At 43.8% G+C, this 19,964-nt stretch overlaps 2 protein-coding genes across 6 annotated transcripts in view; both read left to right on the plus strand.

Moving 5' to 3' along the window:
* The window catches only part of ST13 (ST13 Hsp70 interacting protein), a 33,811-nt gene extending 31,611 nt beyond the window's left edge, over positions 1-2,200 (plus strand). For all 3 annotated transcript variants that reach the window (XM_005567169.5, XM_065522089.2, XM_065522090.2), the window contains one exon: positions 331-2,200. In XM_005567169.5, coding sequence (XP_005567226.1) covers positions 331-459 — 129 coding nt within the window. In that variant the 3' untranslated portion in view covers positions 460-2,200. The remainder of the gene's footprint in view (positions 1-330) is intronic.
* A 5,873-nt stretch (positions 2,201-8,073) lies between these two features.
* Positions 8,074-19,964, plus strand: part of SLC25A17 (solute carrier family 25 member 17) — a 55,585-nt gene continuing 43,694 nt past the window's right edge. For all 3 annotated transcript variants that reach the window (XM_005567180.5, XM_065522094.2, XM_065522093.2), the window contains exon 1: positions 8,074-8,259. In XM_005567180.5, coding sequence (XP_005567237.3) covers positions 8,206-8,259 — 54 coding nt within the window. In that variant the 5' untranslated portion in view covers positions 8,074-8,205. The remainder of the gene's footprint in view (positions 8,260-19,964) is intronic.

A 19,964-nucleotide genomic window follows, 5' to 3' on the forward strand; every position in this document is an offset into this window, starting at 1 on the left:
TTTATCACAGTTATCAAATAGCTAATTATGCAGGAGTGACATTTATGTTCTTTATGCAGAGTGAGTAAATTAAATTTTTAAAACTAGGAAATACTTAGTAATGATTGGCAATTACATCCAGTTGTCCTTTTCTTTGTATCACAATTGTGCTTTTTTCATCATATAGTTCAAATGACATAATTCAGCTTGATTTTGATACTTCAAGCACTTGTCTAAACGCCATTTAACCATGACCAAGTTATAGGTCTAAATAAGAGATGGAATTTAGGATAATAAACTTATTGACCCAGTAGGATACTTTTTAAATACTAACAAACCCTTTGTTTTCAGGATCCAGAAGTTATGGTGGCCTTCCAGGATGTGGCTCAGAACCCAGCAAATATGTCAAAATACCAGAGCAACCCAAAGGTTATGAATCTCATCAGTAAATTGTCAGCCAAATTTGGAGGTCAAGCGTAATGCCCTTCTGATAAATAAAGCCCTTGCTGGAGGAAAAGCAACCTAGATCACCTTATGGATGTCGCAATAATACAAACCAGTGTACCTCTGACCTTCTCATCAAGAGAGCTGGGGTGCTTTGAAGATAATCCCTACCCCTCTCCCCCAAATTCAGCTGAAGCATTTTACAGTGGTTTGCCATTAGGGTATTCATTCAGATAATGTTTTCCTACTAGGAATTACAAACTTTAAACACTTTTTAAATATTCAAAATATTTAAAACAAATTTAAAGGGTCTGTTAATTCTTATATTTTTCTTTACTAATCATTTTGGATTTTTTTTCTTTGAATTGGGCAGGGAAGATATGTATGGAAGATTATTGCTCTAATTTGAGTGAAATAAAAGTTACTAGTGCGAGGCAAACATAACTCATTTGAGGATAAAATTTGTGTTGGATATGTGGTTCCTGATGCATTTTGACTTGTCTTTTTAAATGCTTTATCTTTTTCTTTAAAGATTTATTTCAATAAAACTAATTGGGACCACCCGTATTTCAGTAGGACCTGGGTAGGGATTGGAAGTACTTAGCAGGGCAGCAGCAATCTTGCTGTGTTTTATATAACATGCATCCTTGGGCAGGTTGCCCTTAAATCTTACACTGTGGTGAAGGGATGATTTTTTTTGTAATGCTGCAGTAGAGTTGGAGTTCTCTTCTTGTCCAGTATATCTAATAAGTGTTTCATATTATTTCCACATAAGGGAAATAAGGGAGTACTTTTCTTTTTATATTTTTACGCTTAAAATTCTCTTTCCTAGTCAAAAATTGCCCAACTCTGTGTTTGTTTTCTGCTTGTTATGTTTTTCTCCCTTACTTTTCTTGGGCTAAAGACAGGCTTTTTCCACCAGCATCATCACTGCTATCATCATTAACAGCATAATTATACAAGCATATTTAATGCTGAGTTTAATTTAATATGTAATACATATGGTAATTGTAGGGTAATACCCACAACAACTGTAGTTTCTTACTTGGCCAAGAGAATGCTTATTTAAGTGTTAGACTTCCGTTCTGGCAAAATCTTGCCATATCAGAAGACATTGGAAAGAAGGATTCCCTTTGGTGTTTGGTCTTCTACTTAGAAAATACTTATTGCAGTTAGAGTTTATCTTGTAGTATTCATCTTTATATTCTGAAGATAATATGGTTTGAATTAAGTTGATATACACAGAGGGGAACCAATTTTTTTGATCCAATGTGAATTATAAATGAGATAATCCACAGTTATTCATTGTGGAGTTGTTGAGACTATGAAAGACTCATTGTCTTTGTATTCAGCTCTTAAATAGTGTAACCATACCCCCACCTCTGCTTGCTTTCTTTCCCTTCCCTCCGATGATAAAGAAAATGATAAATTTTCTGTTGTGCATTCAGTTCTTATTTTAAATAAGACTAAGTATAGGCATTGTACCTGACATTGCTACGTTTCTACCAGTGTTTCAATTTAAAGTGCTAGTGTTTAAAAACATTTTCAAGGGATAAGACCTTCTGTATTTTGCTTATTTGAAGAATCAGTGGTAGGAGCAGTGAAGTAAATTCTATGGAGTACATTTCTAAAATCATAAATAAGTTTATTCAGGTTCTAACCCTTTGCTGTACACAAGCAGACAGAAATGCATCTGTTACATAAATGAGAAAAAGCTATTATGCTGATGGAGCATGCTGCTTAAATCCTTTAAAAACACTCACCATATAAACTTGCATTTGAGGTTGTGTGTTCTTTTTCTTAACGTGTAGAGTTCTCCTTTCTCAAAATTGCCAGTGCGTACTTGGCTTAACTGAAGAACAGTTTCTTCTGGATTCCTTATTTGATTTATTTAACCTAATTATATTCTAATATTGCAAATATTACCATAAGTGGGTAAAAGTAAAATTCCTCTTCTGAAAATGTGTCCTGTGCTTTTAGATTTTTAAATTCCATAATATACATTCTTAATTTTCAACTCAATATTCTAAACTAGAAATGTTTTCTTGTACTAATGATGCTATCAGAAGGAAGTTTTTTTCTGCTTAAAAATATAGTTATGTTTCTAGCTATGTTAAAAAATACGGTTTCAGGCCGGGCGCGGTGGCTCAAGCCTGTAATCCCAGCACTTTGGGAGGCCGAGACGGGTGGATCACGAGGTCAGGAGATCGAGACCAACCTGGTGAACATGGTGAAACCCCGTCTCTACTAAAAAATACAAAAAACTAGCCAGGCGAGGTGGCGGCGCCTGTAGTCCCAGCTACTCGGGAGGCTGAGGCAGGAGAATGGCGTGAACCCGGGAGGCGGAGCTTGCAGTGAGCTGAGATCTGGCCACTGCAACTCCAGCCCGGGAGTACAGAGCGAGACTCCGTCTCAAAAAAAAAAAAAAAAAAAAAAAAAAAATACGGTTTCAAACTGGATATTGGGCGGGTGCGGTGGCTCACGCCTGTAATACCAACACTTTGGGAGGCCGAGGCAGGCAGATCAGGAGTTTGAGACCAGCCTGGCCAACATGGCGAAATCCTGTCTCTACTAAAAAATACAAAAATTGCTGGGTGTGGTGGCTCACTCCTGTAATCCCAGCACTTTGGGAGGCCAAGGTGGGCAGATCACGAGGTCAAGAGATCAAGACCATCCTGGCCAATATGGTGAAACCCTGTCTCTACTAAAAAATACAAAAAAAACTAGCCAGGCGTGGTGGTGGGCGCCTGTAGTCCCAGCTTCTTGGGAGGCTGAGGCAGGAGAAGGGCATGAACCCAGGAAGCAGAGCTTGCAGTGAGCCGAGATTGTGCCACTGCACTCCAGCCTGGGTGACATAGCAAGACTCTGTCTCAAAAAAAAAAAACACAAAATTTAGCCAGGCATGGTGTTGGGCACCTGTAATCCCAGCTACTCGGGAGGCTGAGGCAGGAGAATCACTTGAACCTGGGAGGCGGAGGTTGCAGTGAGCTGAGATCGTAAAACACTGCCTCAAAAAACAAAAACTAGATATTAATTCCCCCACCCCCCGCCCCTGCCTTTTTGTAGCATATGTTCTATTTATGTCTCTGGTACTCAAGTTATTTACTAGGTATATTAGGCTGCAGACTATTAAGTGCTGCAAACAAGAACCCCTAAAAAACAGGTACTTTATTTTGAGTAGCTGTTCAGAGGCAGGCATTCTGCCATGCATAGAAGGTAGCTTCCATTTCTAGGTCCAAAGTTGCTTGCTCTGGTGCTCATCCTCCAATTGAGGAAATAGGAGAAGGGGGGTCTGGGAAACATGCTGAGATACTGAAGCTAATATATGAAGTTAACATTTTATTACTTCTAATATCCCATTGGTCAGTTTGTGTGTTGAGGCTATGTTTAGCTGCAGCGAAAGCCAGTTTGTCATCCATAACTGTGTGGTCACGTGCTCAAGAAAAAACTTACAGTAGAAACAGGAAAGACTTGGGGTGACACCTAGCAGTCTACCATACTAGGAAATACTAGTATGATAAGATAAAGGAGAAACAATTTCAGAGATTTGCTCATGACTAAAATGAATGCACTTGAGTAGGCACAGGTAAGTAGTGTTTGTGCCAAACCCTGTTAACCGTTTGCAAGTATTGGATCAATTCTGATAATGACCATAAGGGTAGATACTGTTAGCACCACTTTACAATTTTATAGATAAGGAAACTGAAGCACTTAATAAGTAAATTGCCCAGGATAACACAGCTGATTATTTGTAAAGCTGAAATTCTTGAATACAGAGGTTTGTGGCTTCAAAGGGCTTCCTCCCAAACTCTATACTGTGCTGCCTGTGTACAAGGTTGATTCTTGCAGAATTGTTTAAGGAACTGAAAACAACTAAAATGTACATTTGAATAAGGTTGGTTAAATAAGGAATGTCACACACTTGATGTGCTGATGTATACATCCAGGGGGTTTCTTCCTAATAGTAAGGGACACAGCATAATTGAAGTACATGACAAGCCCCCAAATAAGGGCAAGAATAAGTAAAAGAATTACAGCACAGTAATTCTAAAAAGGTCATTATGTGCCAGTATTTACAACCAGTATATAATGTACTTAATAGAGCTCATGCAGTTTGGGGAGGAAAATAGCCTAAGGTAAATAGGCAACAACAGTGAATAACTGTTGAGCTTTAAAAAGCAAATGTAAATAGTATGCCCGTCAAGTTGGCAGTTTTTCCGTGAGACCTTTTGTATAGTGCTGGTGGAAGTGGAAGTTTATGGTTTTCTATAAAGTTGTTTAGCAGTTAACTAAAAATTATGTTTGGTGAAATCCTGATTTTAAAATTACGGCTCTAAGAAGCCAGGAGGTAAGTAGAACTAATAGAAATGTCTATGGTGCTCTGAAAATCTAGGACTCTTATACATAATTAAGTAGTTCACTCACACACATCACTGGGACATTTTTAGATTGCAGGGTAAGTAACCTGACCATACTTAAGCCAGTGTAAAAGCAACATACATGAAATGGCAAGTACTAGCTAGGTTCCTTTAATTCTTATAGCATGGGCGTTTACAGAATGGCCCCAAATTTTTTATATACTTTATGTAGTGTCAAGGGATATGATGCTTATATAATTCACAGGACCCTCTTTAAGGGAAAAGAATGTAATTATGAACAACAAATTGGACACACAAGTGGATATTTGTTTAGAATGAAAAAAGCAGCCAAAAATTACAGTCCTTAGGTTTTTTGAAACAATCTTTCTCTGTCGCCCACACTGGAGTGCTGTGATGCGATCACAGCTCACTACAGCCCTGACCTGGGCTCAAGCAATCCTCCTACCTCAGCCTCCCAAGTAAATGTGACTGCAGGCATGCACCACCATGACCATCTGTTTTTGTTTTTAACAGCAATGAGGTCTTAACTTTGTTGTCCAGGCTGGTCTGGAACTCCTGGTTTCAAATAATCCTCCTGCCTTGGCCTCCCAAAGTACTGGGATTACAGACGTGAGCCACTGTGCTCAACTAAGTTATAATTTTTTAGAATTATGTCTCAGCTGGGCACAGTGGCTCATGCCTGTAATCCCAACACTTTGGGAGGCCAAGGCAGGGCGGATCACTTGAGGTCAGGAGTTCGAGACCAGCCTGGCGAACATGGTGAAACCCCGTCTCTACAAAAAAATAAAAAAATTAGCTGGGGGTGGTGGTGCATGCCTATAGTCACAGCTACTTGGGAGGCAGAGGTTTCAGTGAGCTGAAGTTGCGCCACTGCACTCCAGCCTGGGCGACAAGAGCGAAACTGTCTCAAAAAAAAAATATATATGAATAAAATTATGCCTCAAACGTCACAACTTCATAGTTCCATTTAATAACTGAGGTAGCTATGCAATGTCTACATTTTTCAGTGCATACTCTGATTATGTGAAAATGACACTGGCTGGGTGCAGTGGCTCATACCTGTAATTCCAGCACTATGGGAGGCTGAGATGCGTGGATCACCTGAGGTCAGGAGTTCGAGACCCGCCTGGCCAACATGGTGAAACCCTTTCTCTACTAAAAATACAAAAATGAGCCAGGTATGGGGGCGTGCATCTGTAGTCCCAGCTACTTGGGAGGCTGAGGCAGGAGAATCACTTGAACCCGGGAGATGGAGGCTAAGGTGAGTCGAGGTTACGTCACTGCACTCCAGCGTGGACGACAGAGGGATACTCTGTCTCAAAAAAAAAAGTGACTACTGTTCTCAGTATGTCAGTCTTTAGTTGATCAGGCCGGGGGTGATGGCTCATACCTGTAATCCCAGCACTTTGGGAGGCCGAGGCGGGCAGATCACGAGGTCAAGAAATTGAGACCATCCTGACCAACATGATGAAACCTCGTCTCTACTAAAAATACAAAAATTAGCTGGGCGTGGTAGCGCGTGCCTATAATCCCGGCTACTCGGGAGGCTGAGGTAGGAAAATCACTTGAACCCCGGAGGTGGTGGTTGCAGTGAGCCGAGATTGCGCCATTGCACTCCTTCCTGGGCCACAAGAGTGAAACTCCATCTCAAAAAAAAAAAAGTTGCAAGGCCCAGTACAGTGGCTCATGCCTGTAATAGCAGCACTTTGGGTGGCTGAGGCAGGTGGATCACTTGAGCCCAGGAGTTCGAGATGGGAAACCCTGTCTCAGGTTTAAAAAAAAAACAAACTGATCAAAATGTGTTTGGCAGCTAAGATACAAAAACGTCAAAACGAAGTATTAATGTTTTCATAACTATGATGCATAATCTAGTGTATTCTTGACAGCAAGCTCCCAATTTGATCAGGAGTCAGTGAGAACTGAGTTCTCAAGTTTTACAACCAACCAGTTTCTGGCTACGTTCCCGTGCCAAAACCCCTCTTTTTTTTTTTTTTTTTTTTAGGAGTCTTGCTTTGTCCCAGGCTGGAGTGCCGTGGCGCAGTCTTGGCTCACTGCAACCTTTGCCTCCTGGGTTCAAGCGATTCTCCTGCCTCAGCCTCCCTAGTAGCTGCAGTTTCTACTTTGTAATTTCTACAAGGCACGTGCCACCATGTCCGGCTAATTTTTTCTATATTTAATAGAGACAAGGTTTTGCCATATGGGCCAGGCTGGTCTCAAACTTCTGACCTCAAGTGATCTGCCCGCCACAGCCTCCCAAAGTGCTAGGATTACAGGCCTGAGCCGCTGCGCCCAGCCCCAAATCATCTTCGCTTCACTTTTGGTCCTGCACGTTCACATCATGATTCTATGGCGTGATGGGAATTTTCCTGGAAGCAGTATCTTCTGGAAATTTTGTGAAAACGGCCGAGTTAAACTTTGTTAGGACCCTCTCCTAGGGATTAAGTGTGACGTTGGGCATAAAACACTAACCCTGGCATGTAGTCAGCACTCAGGAGTTATCACAAGGGTATTCTAAAAGGAAACATGGTACAGACAAGTGGTGATGGTGTCTCATGAAAGAGTCCCTGAGGAGCATCCTGAAGCAGAATCTCACAGTATGACAGGTTAAAGCTGAATGTGGCTTCTTTAGTGCTATGTAATTTTGTTACTCACTTTGCAACATGGAAAAAAATTTTTTTCCTTCAGTATTTTATGAAGTACTGCTACATAAACTGGCTTTCATAATCTTCACAGCAAACGGGGATTGTTGGTACTAGTACATTGTCATTTCACAAAGTTGGAAACCCAAGAGGTTAAATGACTTCCATAGTTGCCAACGAGGGGGAGGCTCCCACTCGCGTCTGGTATCTTGGTCTCCTGAGCTCAATATCTCTTCCTACCACACTCAAGGGTTTTTCGGGAGGGAGAAGTTTCCAAGTCCACAATTAAGCTGTTTTCCTCTTGGCCAAAATGTGACTCGGAATAGAAAAGAGCTCAGGCGCAGAGAAACAGGGAGACTGCAGTCTCATTGAGTTTCCCCATCTTTGTCACCAGAGTAAAAGAGGGCCATTAAGATTTCTGAGATGGAGGGACTGGTCAGGGCCCGGGAACACGAGAGAACGTCTTGAGACCCGGGAGCTGGGAGCCGGGTACCTGGTATCAGGCCGCCCTGCGCCTTGGAGCCCGGCCCGCGCGAACACCTCGCTGTCCCGCCCCGCGCCCACAGGGGCCAATCAGCACTCAGGGGCGTTCTTAGGCCCTCGTTCCCACCCCGCGACCCGGAAGTGGTTCTAAGGCAGGCGGGCGGGTTTGAGAGGGTGGAGCTTGCGACTTTCACGCCCCAGGCTCCGGCGCTCCTTTCCTAACTCCACTGGCTGCGGCATCTGTGGGAAAAGTGTGGCTGGGTCTTCGAGGAGCCGCACCAATGGCCTCTGTGTTGTCCTACGAAAGCCTAGTCCACGCCGTGGCCGGAGCCGTGGTGAGACGGGGTCTTCACGCCCGGGCCTTAACTGGTTGTAAGGCTTCTCGGCGGCCAGTCCCGGGATATGCCTGCGGGATGGGTCTGAGAGGGAGGTAGTGTGGGTTGGGGTCCTCTGTCGTGACTGTGGGGCAGAGAGGAATGGGCCATAGGCGGAAAGTTGTTGGAGGAATTCGGGCTAAGGGCCGAGACTCCGCCACGTCCTGGTCTCCTAGAGACTGTGGGGTAGAGAGCCGTGGTCACACGTGCACAATCAGGGTCTACATCTTTGCCTTGGGAAATTTAAGATCAGTCCACCACCGCACACTCACACACTTTGCTTCACTGACCCGGAGGAGAACGTAGGTGTGAAGCCGTGTTGCTTAGTCACATGCTTCCCTATAGCCTGTCTTCACGCTTACCGCGGGCAAGTGGCAATACCTAGTAGGATAGCTCTGGGCAGCATTATTGGCAAGAGAAGATAGTTGTTTTTTTTTTCTTTCTTTCCCCGGACAGGGTCTCGCTCTGTTGCCCAGGCTGGAGTGCAGTGGCACGATCACGGCTCACTGCAGCCTGGATCTCCCGGGCTCCAGCGATACGCCCACCTCAGCCTCCTGAGTAGCTGGGACTACAGGTGTGAGCCACCACACCCGGCTACATTTTTTTTTTTTTTTTTTGGGTCTCGCAATGTTGCCCAGGTTGGTCGCGAATTCCTGGCCTCAAACGAATCTCTCTTTGGCGTCCCAAAGTGCTGGCATGAGCCATTGTGCCTGGCTTTTTTTTGTTTTTTTCTAAATCAAGATCTGGGTTCCTGTCTACCACGAGTGTGGTTTGTTATGAGGTATACGCTTGATTCTTGGGCTTCTGGCGTCTAGGTTCCACTTGACACTTCCCCTCTCCCCGCTTTTCCTTAAAACTTTCCACTTGTGGCTTGGGTGACTCCTCTTGTGGTTGTTTTATCTCTTTGACTGCCTTTTCTCATATCCTTCACCAGTTAGCATACACCTTTAGCTGTTAAAATCACTGTGACTTCAGAGGAACATCACTGAATCCTCTGTTTAGCCTCCAGAAACTTCACTGAGAGCTCATGTTCTGGCCGGGCGCGGTGGCTCACGCCTGTAGTCCCAGCACTTTGGGAGGCCGAGGCGGGCGGATCACGAGGTCAGGAGATCGAGACCATCCTGGCTAACACGGTGAAACCCCGTCTCTACTAAAAATGCAAAAAATTAGCCGGGCGAGGCGGCGGGCGCCTGTAGTCCCAGCTACTCGGGAGGCTGAGGCAGGAGAATGGCGTAAACCCGGGAGGCGGAGCTTGCAGTGAGCCGAGATCGCGCCATTGCACTCCAGCCTGGGCGACAGAGCGAGACTCTGTCTCAAAAAAAAAAAAAAAAAAAAAGAGAGCTCATGTTCTGTGTAGACTAACCTGGATTGAACCCTAACTCCATCATTTGTTAGCTAGATGCCCTGTAAACCTCACTTTCCTGATGTGTAAAGTGGGGGAAGTGATACCTACCTCACAAAGTTTAGAGAATTAAGCGACACAGCATTTCATGAAAATGCCTAATTCAGGAAGCCTGGTTCATTCAGTTCAGCCAGAAGAGCCTTTCAGCCAGTATGAAGGCCGAGATGGACGCTTGCGTGACTTGCTTTAAGATGGGCATGGAGGCCTGGATGTCTGGAGTGGAGGGAACAAAGAGGCAAATAGTTTTCAGGGGACGAAATTGTGTGAGTCTTTCGCTCTGGCTAGCTGTTGAACTTGCTGATTTACCTTTAAATGTGATCACCCTGGCTGCTGTGTTGAGAGTAGAATGTAAGGGAACAGGGGACAATTAATTATCAGGCGAGAGATGATGGTGACTTGGATCAGGGTGGTAGCAGACATGGTTGAAGTGGTCATTGACCTGGAATATATTTATAAAATGAGGGTTGGTTGACTCCAAGAGCTTTTGGCTTCAGTAACTGGAGGGATGGTGTTATTTACTGGGATGGCAGAGGCTGTGAAGGAGAAGGTTTTGGGGGAAAAGATAGATTTGGCTTTGGCTTTGGTTTTGGAGGAGTTTGAAATGCCTAAGAGTAGTCGTGAGACTGGATGAGCTTACTAAGGATGTGAGTATGGACTGACAGAAGAATCTGAATGACTGAGTCTTGGAGCAGGCTAACCATTAAGAGGCCGGGAAAATAAGATTGCACTAGCAAAGGAGACAAAGGAAAGATGGATCAGTACGGTAGGAGGGAAGCTAAGAACTAAGAGTGAAAGCCACGTGAAGAAAGTTTCCCGGGAAGGATGTAGACCAGCTGGGTCTGATGCTGCTGAGGGGTCGAGTAAGGCAAGGACTGAGAAATAACTGAGAATTTATCATGTTGAGAAATCCAGTGGTTAATTGAGAAGACCAGTTTTGGTGGAGTGGTGGGGTAAATAGTTGGAGTGCATCTAAGAGAAGAAAGTGGGGAGATGGGAAATGTTTTTCTTTTCCTTCTTGCAATAAATATTGTTCATTAAATACCTTTACTGAGTGCATTCTATGTGCCACACACTGTTCTAGGTGCTAGGAATATAGTAGAGAAGAAGGTCTTTTTCTTCATGGACTGTGCATTCCAGTAGGGGAGTCAGACAATAAACGAATAGGCCAGGCACGGTGGCTCACGCCTGTAATCCCAGCACTTTGGGAGGCTGAGGTGGGCGGATCACCTGAGGTCAGGAGTTCGAGACCAGCCTGTCTAACATGGTGAAACCCCGTCTCTACTAAAAATATAAAACTTAGCCAGGCATGGTGGTGGACACCTGTAATCCCAGCTACTCGGGAGACTGAAGCAGGAGAATCACTTGAACCCGGGAGGCGGAGGTTGCAGTGATCCAAAATTGTGCCATTGCACGCCAGCCTGGGAGACAAGAGCAAGACTCGGTCTCAAAAAAAATTAATTAATAAAAAATAAATTAATAAATAAAAAATAAGTAGAATAATTTTAGATACAGTTAAGTGCTATAAAAGAACATAGAGGTTGGCAAACTTTTTAAAGAGAGCAGATGGGAAATATTTTAGGCTTTGCGTACAGTTGTCATAGCTACCCAACATTGCCATGGTCGTGTGAAATCAGCTGTAGACAGTAAATGAATGGACAGAGCTGTGTTCCAATAAAATCCTGTTTTCTTTTTTTTTTTTTTTTGAGACGGAGTCTCGCTCTGTCGCCCAGGCTGGAGTGCAGTGGCGCGATCTCGGCTCACTGCAAGCTCCGCCTCCCGGGTTCACGCCATTCTCCTGCCTCAGCCTCCCGAGTAGCTGGGACTACAGGCGCCCACAACCGCGCCCGGCTAATTTTTTGTATTTTTAGTAGAGACGGGGTTTCACCGTGGTCTCGATCTCCTGACCTTGTGATCCGCCCGCCTCGGCCTCCCAAAGTGCTGGGATTACAGGCGTGAGCCACCGCACCCGGCCTAAAATCCTGTTTTCAAAAACAGGTGGTAGATTGGATTTGGCCCATAGGCCATAGTTTTCTGACTCCTGCTGTAGAGAGTGACTGGCAATAGTGGTAATATATTTCTATTTAATCTATAAAGATACTTCTTTTTTTCACTTGTTGCCTGTTTTTCTCATTTTTTCTTTTTCTTTCTTTTTTTTTTTTTTTTTTGTTTTTGATATGGAGTTTCACTCTTGTTGCCCAGGCTGGAGTGCAATGATGCGATCTCGGTTCACCACAATCTCCGCCTCCTGGGTTCAAGCAATTCTCCTGCCTCAGCCTCTCGCCCAGTAGCTATGACTGCAGGCAGGCGCCACCACACCCGGCTAATTTTGTGTTTTTAGTAGAGACGGGGTTTCTCCATGTTGGTCAGGCTGGTCTCAAGCTCCCGACCGCAGGTGATCCGCCCGCCTTGGCCTCCCAAAGTGCTGGGATTACAGGCGTGAGCCACTCCATCTGGCCTGGAATTGCTTTTCTAACTTTGTTTGTTTATGCCTGAATCAAAAAGGATTAATGAAATTATATCGTCATACATAGTATTCTATAACTTAATTTTTTTAAGAAGCAAATATGGCATAATAGCTGAAAAAAAAGTTCTGTAGTAAAGCTTAACTATGAGTGTTATCTTTAACTGAACTATATAACAGGGACAATAACAACGCCTCACTTAACTGGGTTCTTGTGAGAAGTAAATGTGATTATGTTTGTGGAGCATCTACCTTAATGGAACATTGTAGTAAAACCATAATTATTCATTTCTGTCTCAAGTCTATTCTTGCAAATACAGCACTATACCCAGTTTTAGAAATTTAAGGGAATTGAAATGTTCTCTTGCCTCATGGCCATCTCCACCTATTCCCTTCACTTGTTGTAGATTACCTTTTACTCTCTAGATAAAATAGAACCTACTTGGGATGAGTTTTTTCATTTTTTTCTAATTACAGTTGTATAGTTTTCTTTTTTTTTTTTTTTTTTTTTTTTTTGAGACGGAGTCTGGCTCTGTCGCCCGGGCTAGAGTGCAGTGGCCGGATCTCAGCTCACTGCAAGCTCCGCCCCCCGGGTTCACGCCATTCTCCTGCCTCAGCCTCCCGAGTAGCTGGGACTACAGGCGCCTGCCGCTTCGCCCGGCTAGTTTTTTTTTTTTTTGTATTTTTTAGTAGAGACAGGGTTTCACCGTGTTCGCCAGGATGGTCTCGATCTCCTGACCCCGTGATCCGCCCGTCTCGGCCTCCCAAAGTGCTGGGATTACAGGCTTGAGCCACCGCGCCCGGCCAGTTGTATAGTTTTCTACATTCTGCTGGTCTCAGAGGAAAAACAGACATATTCAGTGTCTGCTACCTTGGTCCTCCCTTCCACCCCACTGCCAGTTTTCTTCTAGGACCTTGCTCCAGTAATCTTTCACCTCTTTGCTGTAGCTTTAACCTAGTGTCTGCTTCTGTTCAGCCTGCAAACATGGTCAGGCCTGTCTCATCAGAAAACTATACCAATCTGATCTGGAATCTGGCAGCTTCTTCAGCCTCTGCCTGTTCTCCTTCCCTTTAGGCTAAGCTTATTTAAAGAATATCCTGGGCCGGGCGCGGTGGCTCATGCCTGTAATCCCAGCACTTTGGGAGGCCGAGGCGGGCAGATCATGAGATCAGGAGATCGGGACCATCCTGACTAACACGGTGAAACCCCATCCCTACTAAAAATACAAAAAATTAGCCGGGCATGGTAGCGGGCACCTGTAGTCCCAGCTACTCGGGAGGCTGAGGCAGGAGAATGGCATGAACCCGGGAGGTTTTGAGCTTGTAGTGAGCTGAGATCGCACCACTGCACTCCAGCCTGGGCGACAGAGCAAGACTCCATCTCAAAATATATATATATATTTTTTATATTATATATAATATATATTTTAATATTTTATATATATTATATATTTGTAAATATATAAATATGTATTTTTTTTCACATGTACTGCCTTTCCTCATCCTACTTTGACCACTGGAACTGCTCTTCCAAAGGTCAACTCTGACTTCTTGACAGCTTAATCTACTATTGTGAATGGTGTAAGGTCAGGGATAACCAGGTACACACATGTTTGTGTCTTTTCACAATGTCAGACTTTTACTGTGTTATTTCAGTTACAGAAGTCACAAGTTACATGGAGTTCTCAGGGAGGCAATTTTTTTTTTTAGTACTTCTTATTCACTAGTCAGTCAATATTGTAAATCATACATAATAGTATACCTAATTAATATATAAATGTTGTAGATTAAACATTCTGCAACAAAGTAACATTGAACATCAAGAGAAAAGGATAAGGAAAAAGGGTTACCTAACCAGTCCAGGGAGAGCGATATAGACAAGTATCCTGGTCTCGTCATGGCGTCATGGCGGTGTGTTGGTCTTGTAGGAAAGAATCCTTGATGTAGGCAGAGCCTTCAGACACAGATAGCAGGCTTTTTTTTTTTTTTTTTTTTGAAACAGAGTCTCGCTTTGTTGCCCAGGCTGGAGTGCAGCGGCCAGATCTCGGCTCACTGCAAGCTCCGCCTCCCGGGTTCACGCCATTCTCTTGCCTCAGCCTCCGGGTAGCTGGGACTACAGGCGCCTGCCATCACAACCGGCTAATTTTTTGTATTTTTAGCAGAGACGGGGTTTCACCATGTTAGCCAGGATGGTCTCGATCTCCTGACCTCGTGATCCGCCTGCCTCGGCCTCCCAAAGTGCTGGGATTATAGGCGTGAGCCACCGCGCCTGGCGTGATATCAGGCATTTATAACAAGTGACAGCAAGACAGTGTCTGTTAAGAAGACCATTTTGAGTATTTTCAGTCCTGTTCTTTTTATGGTCATAGAGTCTTCTGGTGAGGACTGATAGTGGAAGAGTATGCTTGGTTGTGTCTTTATGTGGAAAAACATCTGGTCCCTGTTGTCAAAGTGCTTTTTAAAATGTAAGTTGGAGTCTTTTTCTAAGATGGAGTTACTTATGTCAAGAGTGCTCTGTACATCTCCTGACTGTTTTTGCATTCTTAATTGATTCCAGTTCTTTGTAAGTATTCGATACTGTTGACCCTTCTACCTTTCTGAAGCTCCTTCTGAAAGAGCAGTTGGTGTTTATTTTTTACTAAACAGCAATCGCTCTTTTGGAAGGAACTTGAGAAGACATTACTCATTTTAGGGACCTAAAATTAACACTGGCTTCTAGTACTAACAGATGCTACAGCTATAAAGGACATGTAGAAACCAGCAATTGTTGAGTGCCGACTGTGTGCCTGGTATGATGCTAGATGCTTTCCATAATTTTTTTTTTTTTTTTTTTTTTTTTTTGAGATGGAGTCTCTCTCTGTTGCCCGGGCTGGAGTGCAGTGGCGTGATCTCGGCTCACTGCAAGCTCCGCCTCCCAGGTTCACACCATTCTCCTGCCTCAGCCTCCTGAGTAGCTGGGACTACAGGCGTCTGTCACCACGCCCGGCTAATTTTTTTTTTTTTTTTTTTTTTTTTTTTTTTTTTTGAGACGGAGTCTCGCTCTGCCGCCCAGGCTGGAGTGCAGTGGCCGGATCTCAGCTCACTGCACCTCCCGGGTTCACGCCATTCTCCTGCCTCAGCCTCCCGAGTAGCTGGGATTACAGGCGCCCGCCACCTCGCCCGGCTAGTTTTTTGTATTTTTTAGTAGAGACGGGGTTTCACCGTGTCAGCCAGGATGGTCTCGATCTCCTGACCTTGTGATCCGCCCATCTCGGCCTCCCAAAGTGCTGGGATTACAGGCTTGAGCCACCGCGCCTGGCAATTTTTTTTTTTGTATTTTTAGTAGAGATGTGTTTTTTTGTTTTTTGTTTTGTTTTTGTTTAAATACAGAGTTTCACTCTGTCACCCAGGCTGGAGTGCAGTGGTATGATCTTGCCTCACTGCAACCTCTGCCTCCTGGGTTCAAGTGATTCTCCTGCCTCAGCCTCCAGAGTACCTAGGACTACAGGTGTGTGCCACCACTCCTGGCTCATTTTTGTATTTTTAGTAGGGATGAGGTTTCATCATGTTGGCCAGGCTGGTCTTGAACTCCTGACCTCAAGTGATCCACCCACTTCAGCCTCCCAAAATGCTGGAATTGCAGGCGTGAGCCTCCGCGCCCAGCTACTTTCCATAATTTGATTCTAACTTCTCATAGCAACCTTGACAGATACTGGTCTCAAAATTACAAATGAGGAAATTATGACATAGAGATTTGAAGTTACTTAGATAATATATACTATTCTTGGGACCTGAACCTAGATTTTATCCCAAAGCCCACAGTCTTTCCATTAAACACTCGAGAGTGTCATCCATGAGGCCATTTGTGTAACTTGCCTGTCCGTGTACGTATGTGAGTTAGCTTGATTGTTACGTCAGGGAAAAGACTTACATTAACTCTGATAAGGTGAATAACATTTTTCAATATGAAAACCACAGTAAGTGACTTTTAATCTTTAGAATTTTATTAGCTCAAACCACAGAAAACATCTTAGGTGGTTTTTAAAATTTTTTTTTTTAATTTTTATTTATTTATTTATTTTGAGACAAAGTCTCATTCTATTACCCAGGCTGGAGTGCTGTGGTATGATCACAGCTCACAGCAGCTTCAGTCCCCTGAGTTCAAGCCATTCTCCCACCTCCTAAAGTGTTGAGATTACAGGTGTGAACCACCATGCCCGGCTTTAAAATAATCTTTCTGTTCTATAATGCAGTGTTCTAAATCAGGAGAGGCTGTACACTGATTTCAGTGGTGCTGCTGTGTCTCAGCCACTTCTGGACTCCTCTGGAAACTGATTTTGGACTAGCAATCAGTTGTCAGTTTGTCTCCCCCCACCCCCCAACTAGTTTTCACCCTGCTAGGATGAATCAGCATTTTAGAAATAGTCACATTTGGTGATTTGGTTGGCACACCAACCCAAACATCGTTGTTTTATGCTTAAAAGACATGAAAATCTGCTTCTATATTTATGTATGTTCCTATCTGTTATTCCCATAAGATTGTACACGCTGGGGGGACCAAGTCTTGACCAGATTTACCCAGATTTACCCAGTGTTTAATTCTTACTCTGTCTGTAAGCTCAACTTCATGTGTGGATTGTGTTGGCCAAATTTAAAAGTATACTTTAGATATTTATTGCCCTTTTACAGGAGAGATATAGCCCAGAATGAATAAACCATCTATTTTTTTTTAGTAAGTAGCCTGAAGTGTAGATGATGATGCATTCTTAAGAAATCCAGGTGCCAGGCTGGGCATAATGGCTCACGCCTGTAATCGTAGCACTTGGGAGGCTGAGGCAGGCAGAACACTTGAGGCCAGGAGTTCGAGACCAGCCTGGGCAATGTAGTGAGACCTCATCTCTAAAAATAAATAAATAAGTTAAAAAGAAAGAAAGAGAGAGAAAGAAAGAGAAAAAGAAAGAAATCCAGGTGTCAGTTGCAGAATTGTTCACAAAAAAAAGAGGAACCCCCAAATCCCTAGGAACTTAGGCTAAAAATCGTTTATGTGACTGATACAGTTTGGCTATTTGACCCCTCCAAATCTCATGTTGAAATGTGACCCCCAGTGTTGGAGGTGAGGCCTCGTGGGAAGTGTTTGGGTCATGGGGGCGGATCCCTCATAAATGGCTTGGTGCCATCCCCTTGGTGATGAGTGAGTTCTCACTGATAGTTCATGGGAGAGCTGGTTATTTAAAAGAGCCTGGTACCCACTGCTCGCTCTCTTACTCCCTCTCTTACCATGTGACATACCTGTTCCCCTTTCACCTTGCACCATCATCATAAGCCACCTGAGGCCCTCAGCAGAAGCAGATTCCAGCACTGTTCTGGCTCATACCTGTAGTCTCAGCTACTCAGGAGTCTGAGGCTGGAAAATCGCTTGAGTCTGGGAAGCCAAGTTTGCAGTGAGCCACGATTGCACTGGGCGACAGAATGAGACCCTGTCTCAAAAAAAAAAAAAAAAAATCTAGAAATAAAATGACTACAATTTAAAAGTTACTGCACGATTGGCCAGGCTTAGTGACTCACGCCTGTAATCCCAGCGCTTCGGGAGTCCGAGATGGGTAGATCACTTGAGGCCAGGGGTTTGAGACCAGCTTGACCAACACAGTGAAACCCTGTCTCTACTACAAAAAAAAAAAAAAAAAAAAAAATTTAAAAGTTAATACATGATAATCATGGGAACACCAAATATTGATTTAAGCAAAAATCTTAACTATTAAAAGGGTGGATAGAATAAAGAGAGGAATTTGAGACCAGCCTGGGCAACATGGCAAAACCCTGTCTCTACAAAAAATACAAAAATTAGCTGGATATGGTGGCTCACGTCTGTGGTCCCAGCCACCTCGGAGGCTGAGGTGAGAGGATTGCTTGATACCCAGAGGTGGAGGTTGCAGTGAGCTGAAATCGTGCCACTGCACTCCAGCCGGGGCAGTAGAGTGAGACCCTGTCTCAAAACAATAACCACAAAAAAAGAGGGAATGTGGTATAAGAGAGCTGAATTTTCATTCCCCATAAAAGAATGTAAATAATGTCTAAAAGTGATTAATAAGGTATCAGTATATTATTATATGAAGATGTATAAATTCCAAAACAAACAACTAGAAGAATTTAATTGCCTCTGTGAAGGAAGATTGGATAAAATAGACAGGAGTGGGGCAAAAACTGCTGTATTTTGTCATTTATACTATGTGATTTTTTTTTTTTTTTTTTGAGACAGAGTCTGGCTCTGCCGCCCAGGCTGGAGTGTAGTGGCCGGATCTCAGCTCACTGCAAGCTCCGCCTCCCGGGTTCACGCCATTCTCCTGCCTCAGCCTCCCGAGTAGTTGGGACTACAGGCGCCCGCCACCGCGCCCGGCTAGTTTTTTGTATTTTTTAGCAGAGACGGGGTTTCACCGTGTTAGCCAGGATGGTCTCGATCTCCTGACCTCGTGATCCGCCCGTCTCGGCCTCCCAAAGTGCTGGGATTACAGGCTTGAGCCACCGCGCCCGGCCTATACTATGTGATTTTTTAAACTATGTGCATGCTTTGATCAATTAAAAATTTACAATTAGAAGGCCGGGCGCGGTGGCTCAAGCCTGTAATCCCAGCACTTTGGGAGGCCGAGATGGGCGGATCACGAGGTCAGGAGATCGAGACCATCCTGGCGAACACGGTGAAACCCCGTCTCTACTAAAAAATACAAAAAACTAGCCGGGCGAGGCGGCGGGCGCCTGTAGTCCTAGCTACTCGGGAGGCTGAGGCAGGAGAATGGCGTAAACCCGGGGGGCGGAGCTTGCAGTGAGCTGAGATCCGGCCACTGCACTCCAGCCCGGGCGACAGAGCCAGACTCCGTCTCAAAAAAAAAAAAAAAAAAAAATTTACAATTAGAATATTTAATGCACAGTGGCTCACACCTGTAATCCTAACACTCTGGGAGGCCGAGGCGGGCAGATCACCTGAGGTCAGGTGTTTGAGGCCAGCCTGACCAACATGGAGAAACCCCGTCTCTACTGAAAATACAAAATTAGCCGGGCCTAGTGGCGCATGTCTGTAATCCCAGCTACTCAGGAGGCTGAGGCAGGAGAATCACTTGAACCCGGTAGGCGGAGGTTGCAATGAGCCGAGATTGCGCCATTGCACTCCAGCCTGGGCAACAAGAGTGAAACTCCATCTCAAAAAAAAAAAAAAAAATATATATATATATATATATATTTAATACATAGCTATGAATTTATGTTAATTGTTGAAGCTTAGTGATATGTTCAAATTCAAGCACAGATTTCTGAACATACTAGATACAGCTGAAGATGCAATTAATGCACTAAAAGATAAGGGGCCACCAGTATACAAAAAGACACTCTTAGCACTCTGGAGATTCCAAGGGTCTTGGACACTCTTGTATCAGGAACCAGGGACTAAGACACTATTATAACAAAAGACATTCCTATCATTCAGGAAATTACAAGAATTTTACCAGGAGCTCTGTGTCAGGAGCCTGAGATGAGGACCAAATATATACTTTGCATCATAATACCACATCCCGTCGTTAAAAAAAAAATCCCCTACTAAATGATCATCTGTAAGACATTAATTATAGGGTATAAGTAATATCCTATATAATATAGAGAGATAATAAATTATATAATTTATTTTTCCTAGTGGTATTTACCTTTTTATAGAGTTTTCTTGGAAAGTACAGTGGCCAACCCAGAGGTAGTGTGATGATGTCAGGTTCTGTTTTTTGTGACACTGGTATGATAAGATTAGCTGAAGGGAGTATTAGAATTGATAGTAAATAATAATGA

Source organism: Macaca fascicularis, chromosome 10 (assembly GCF_037993035.2).
Source record: "Macaca fascicularis isolate 582-1 chromosome 10, T2T-MFA8v1.1".
In the NCBI taxonomy this organism is placed as follows: Eukaryota; Metazoa; Chordata; class Mammalia; order Primates; family Cercopithecidae; genus Macaca; species Macaca fascicularis.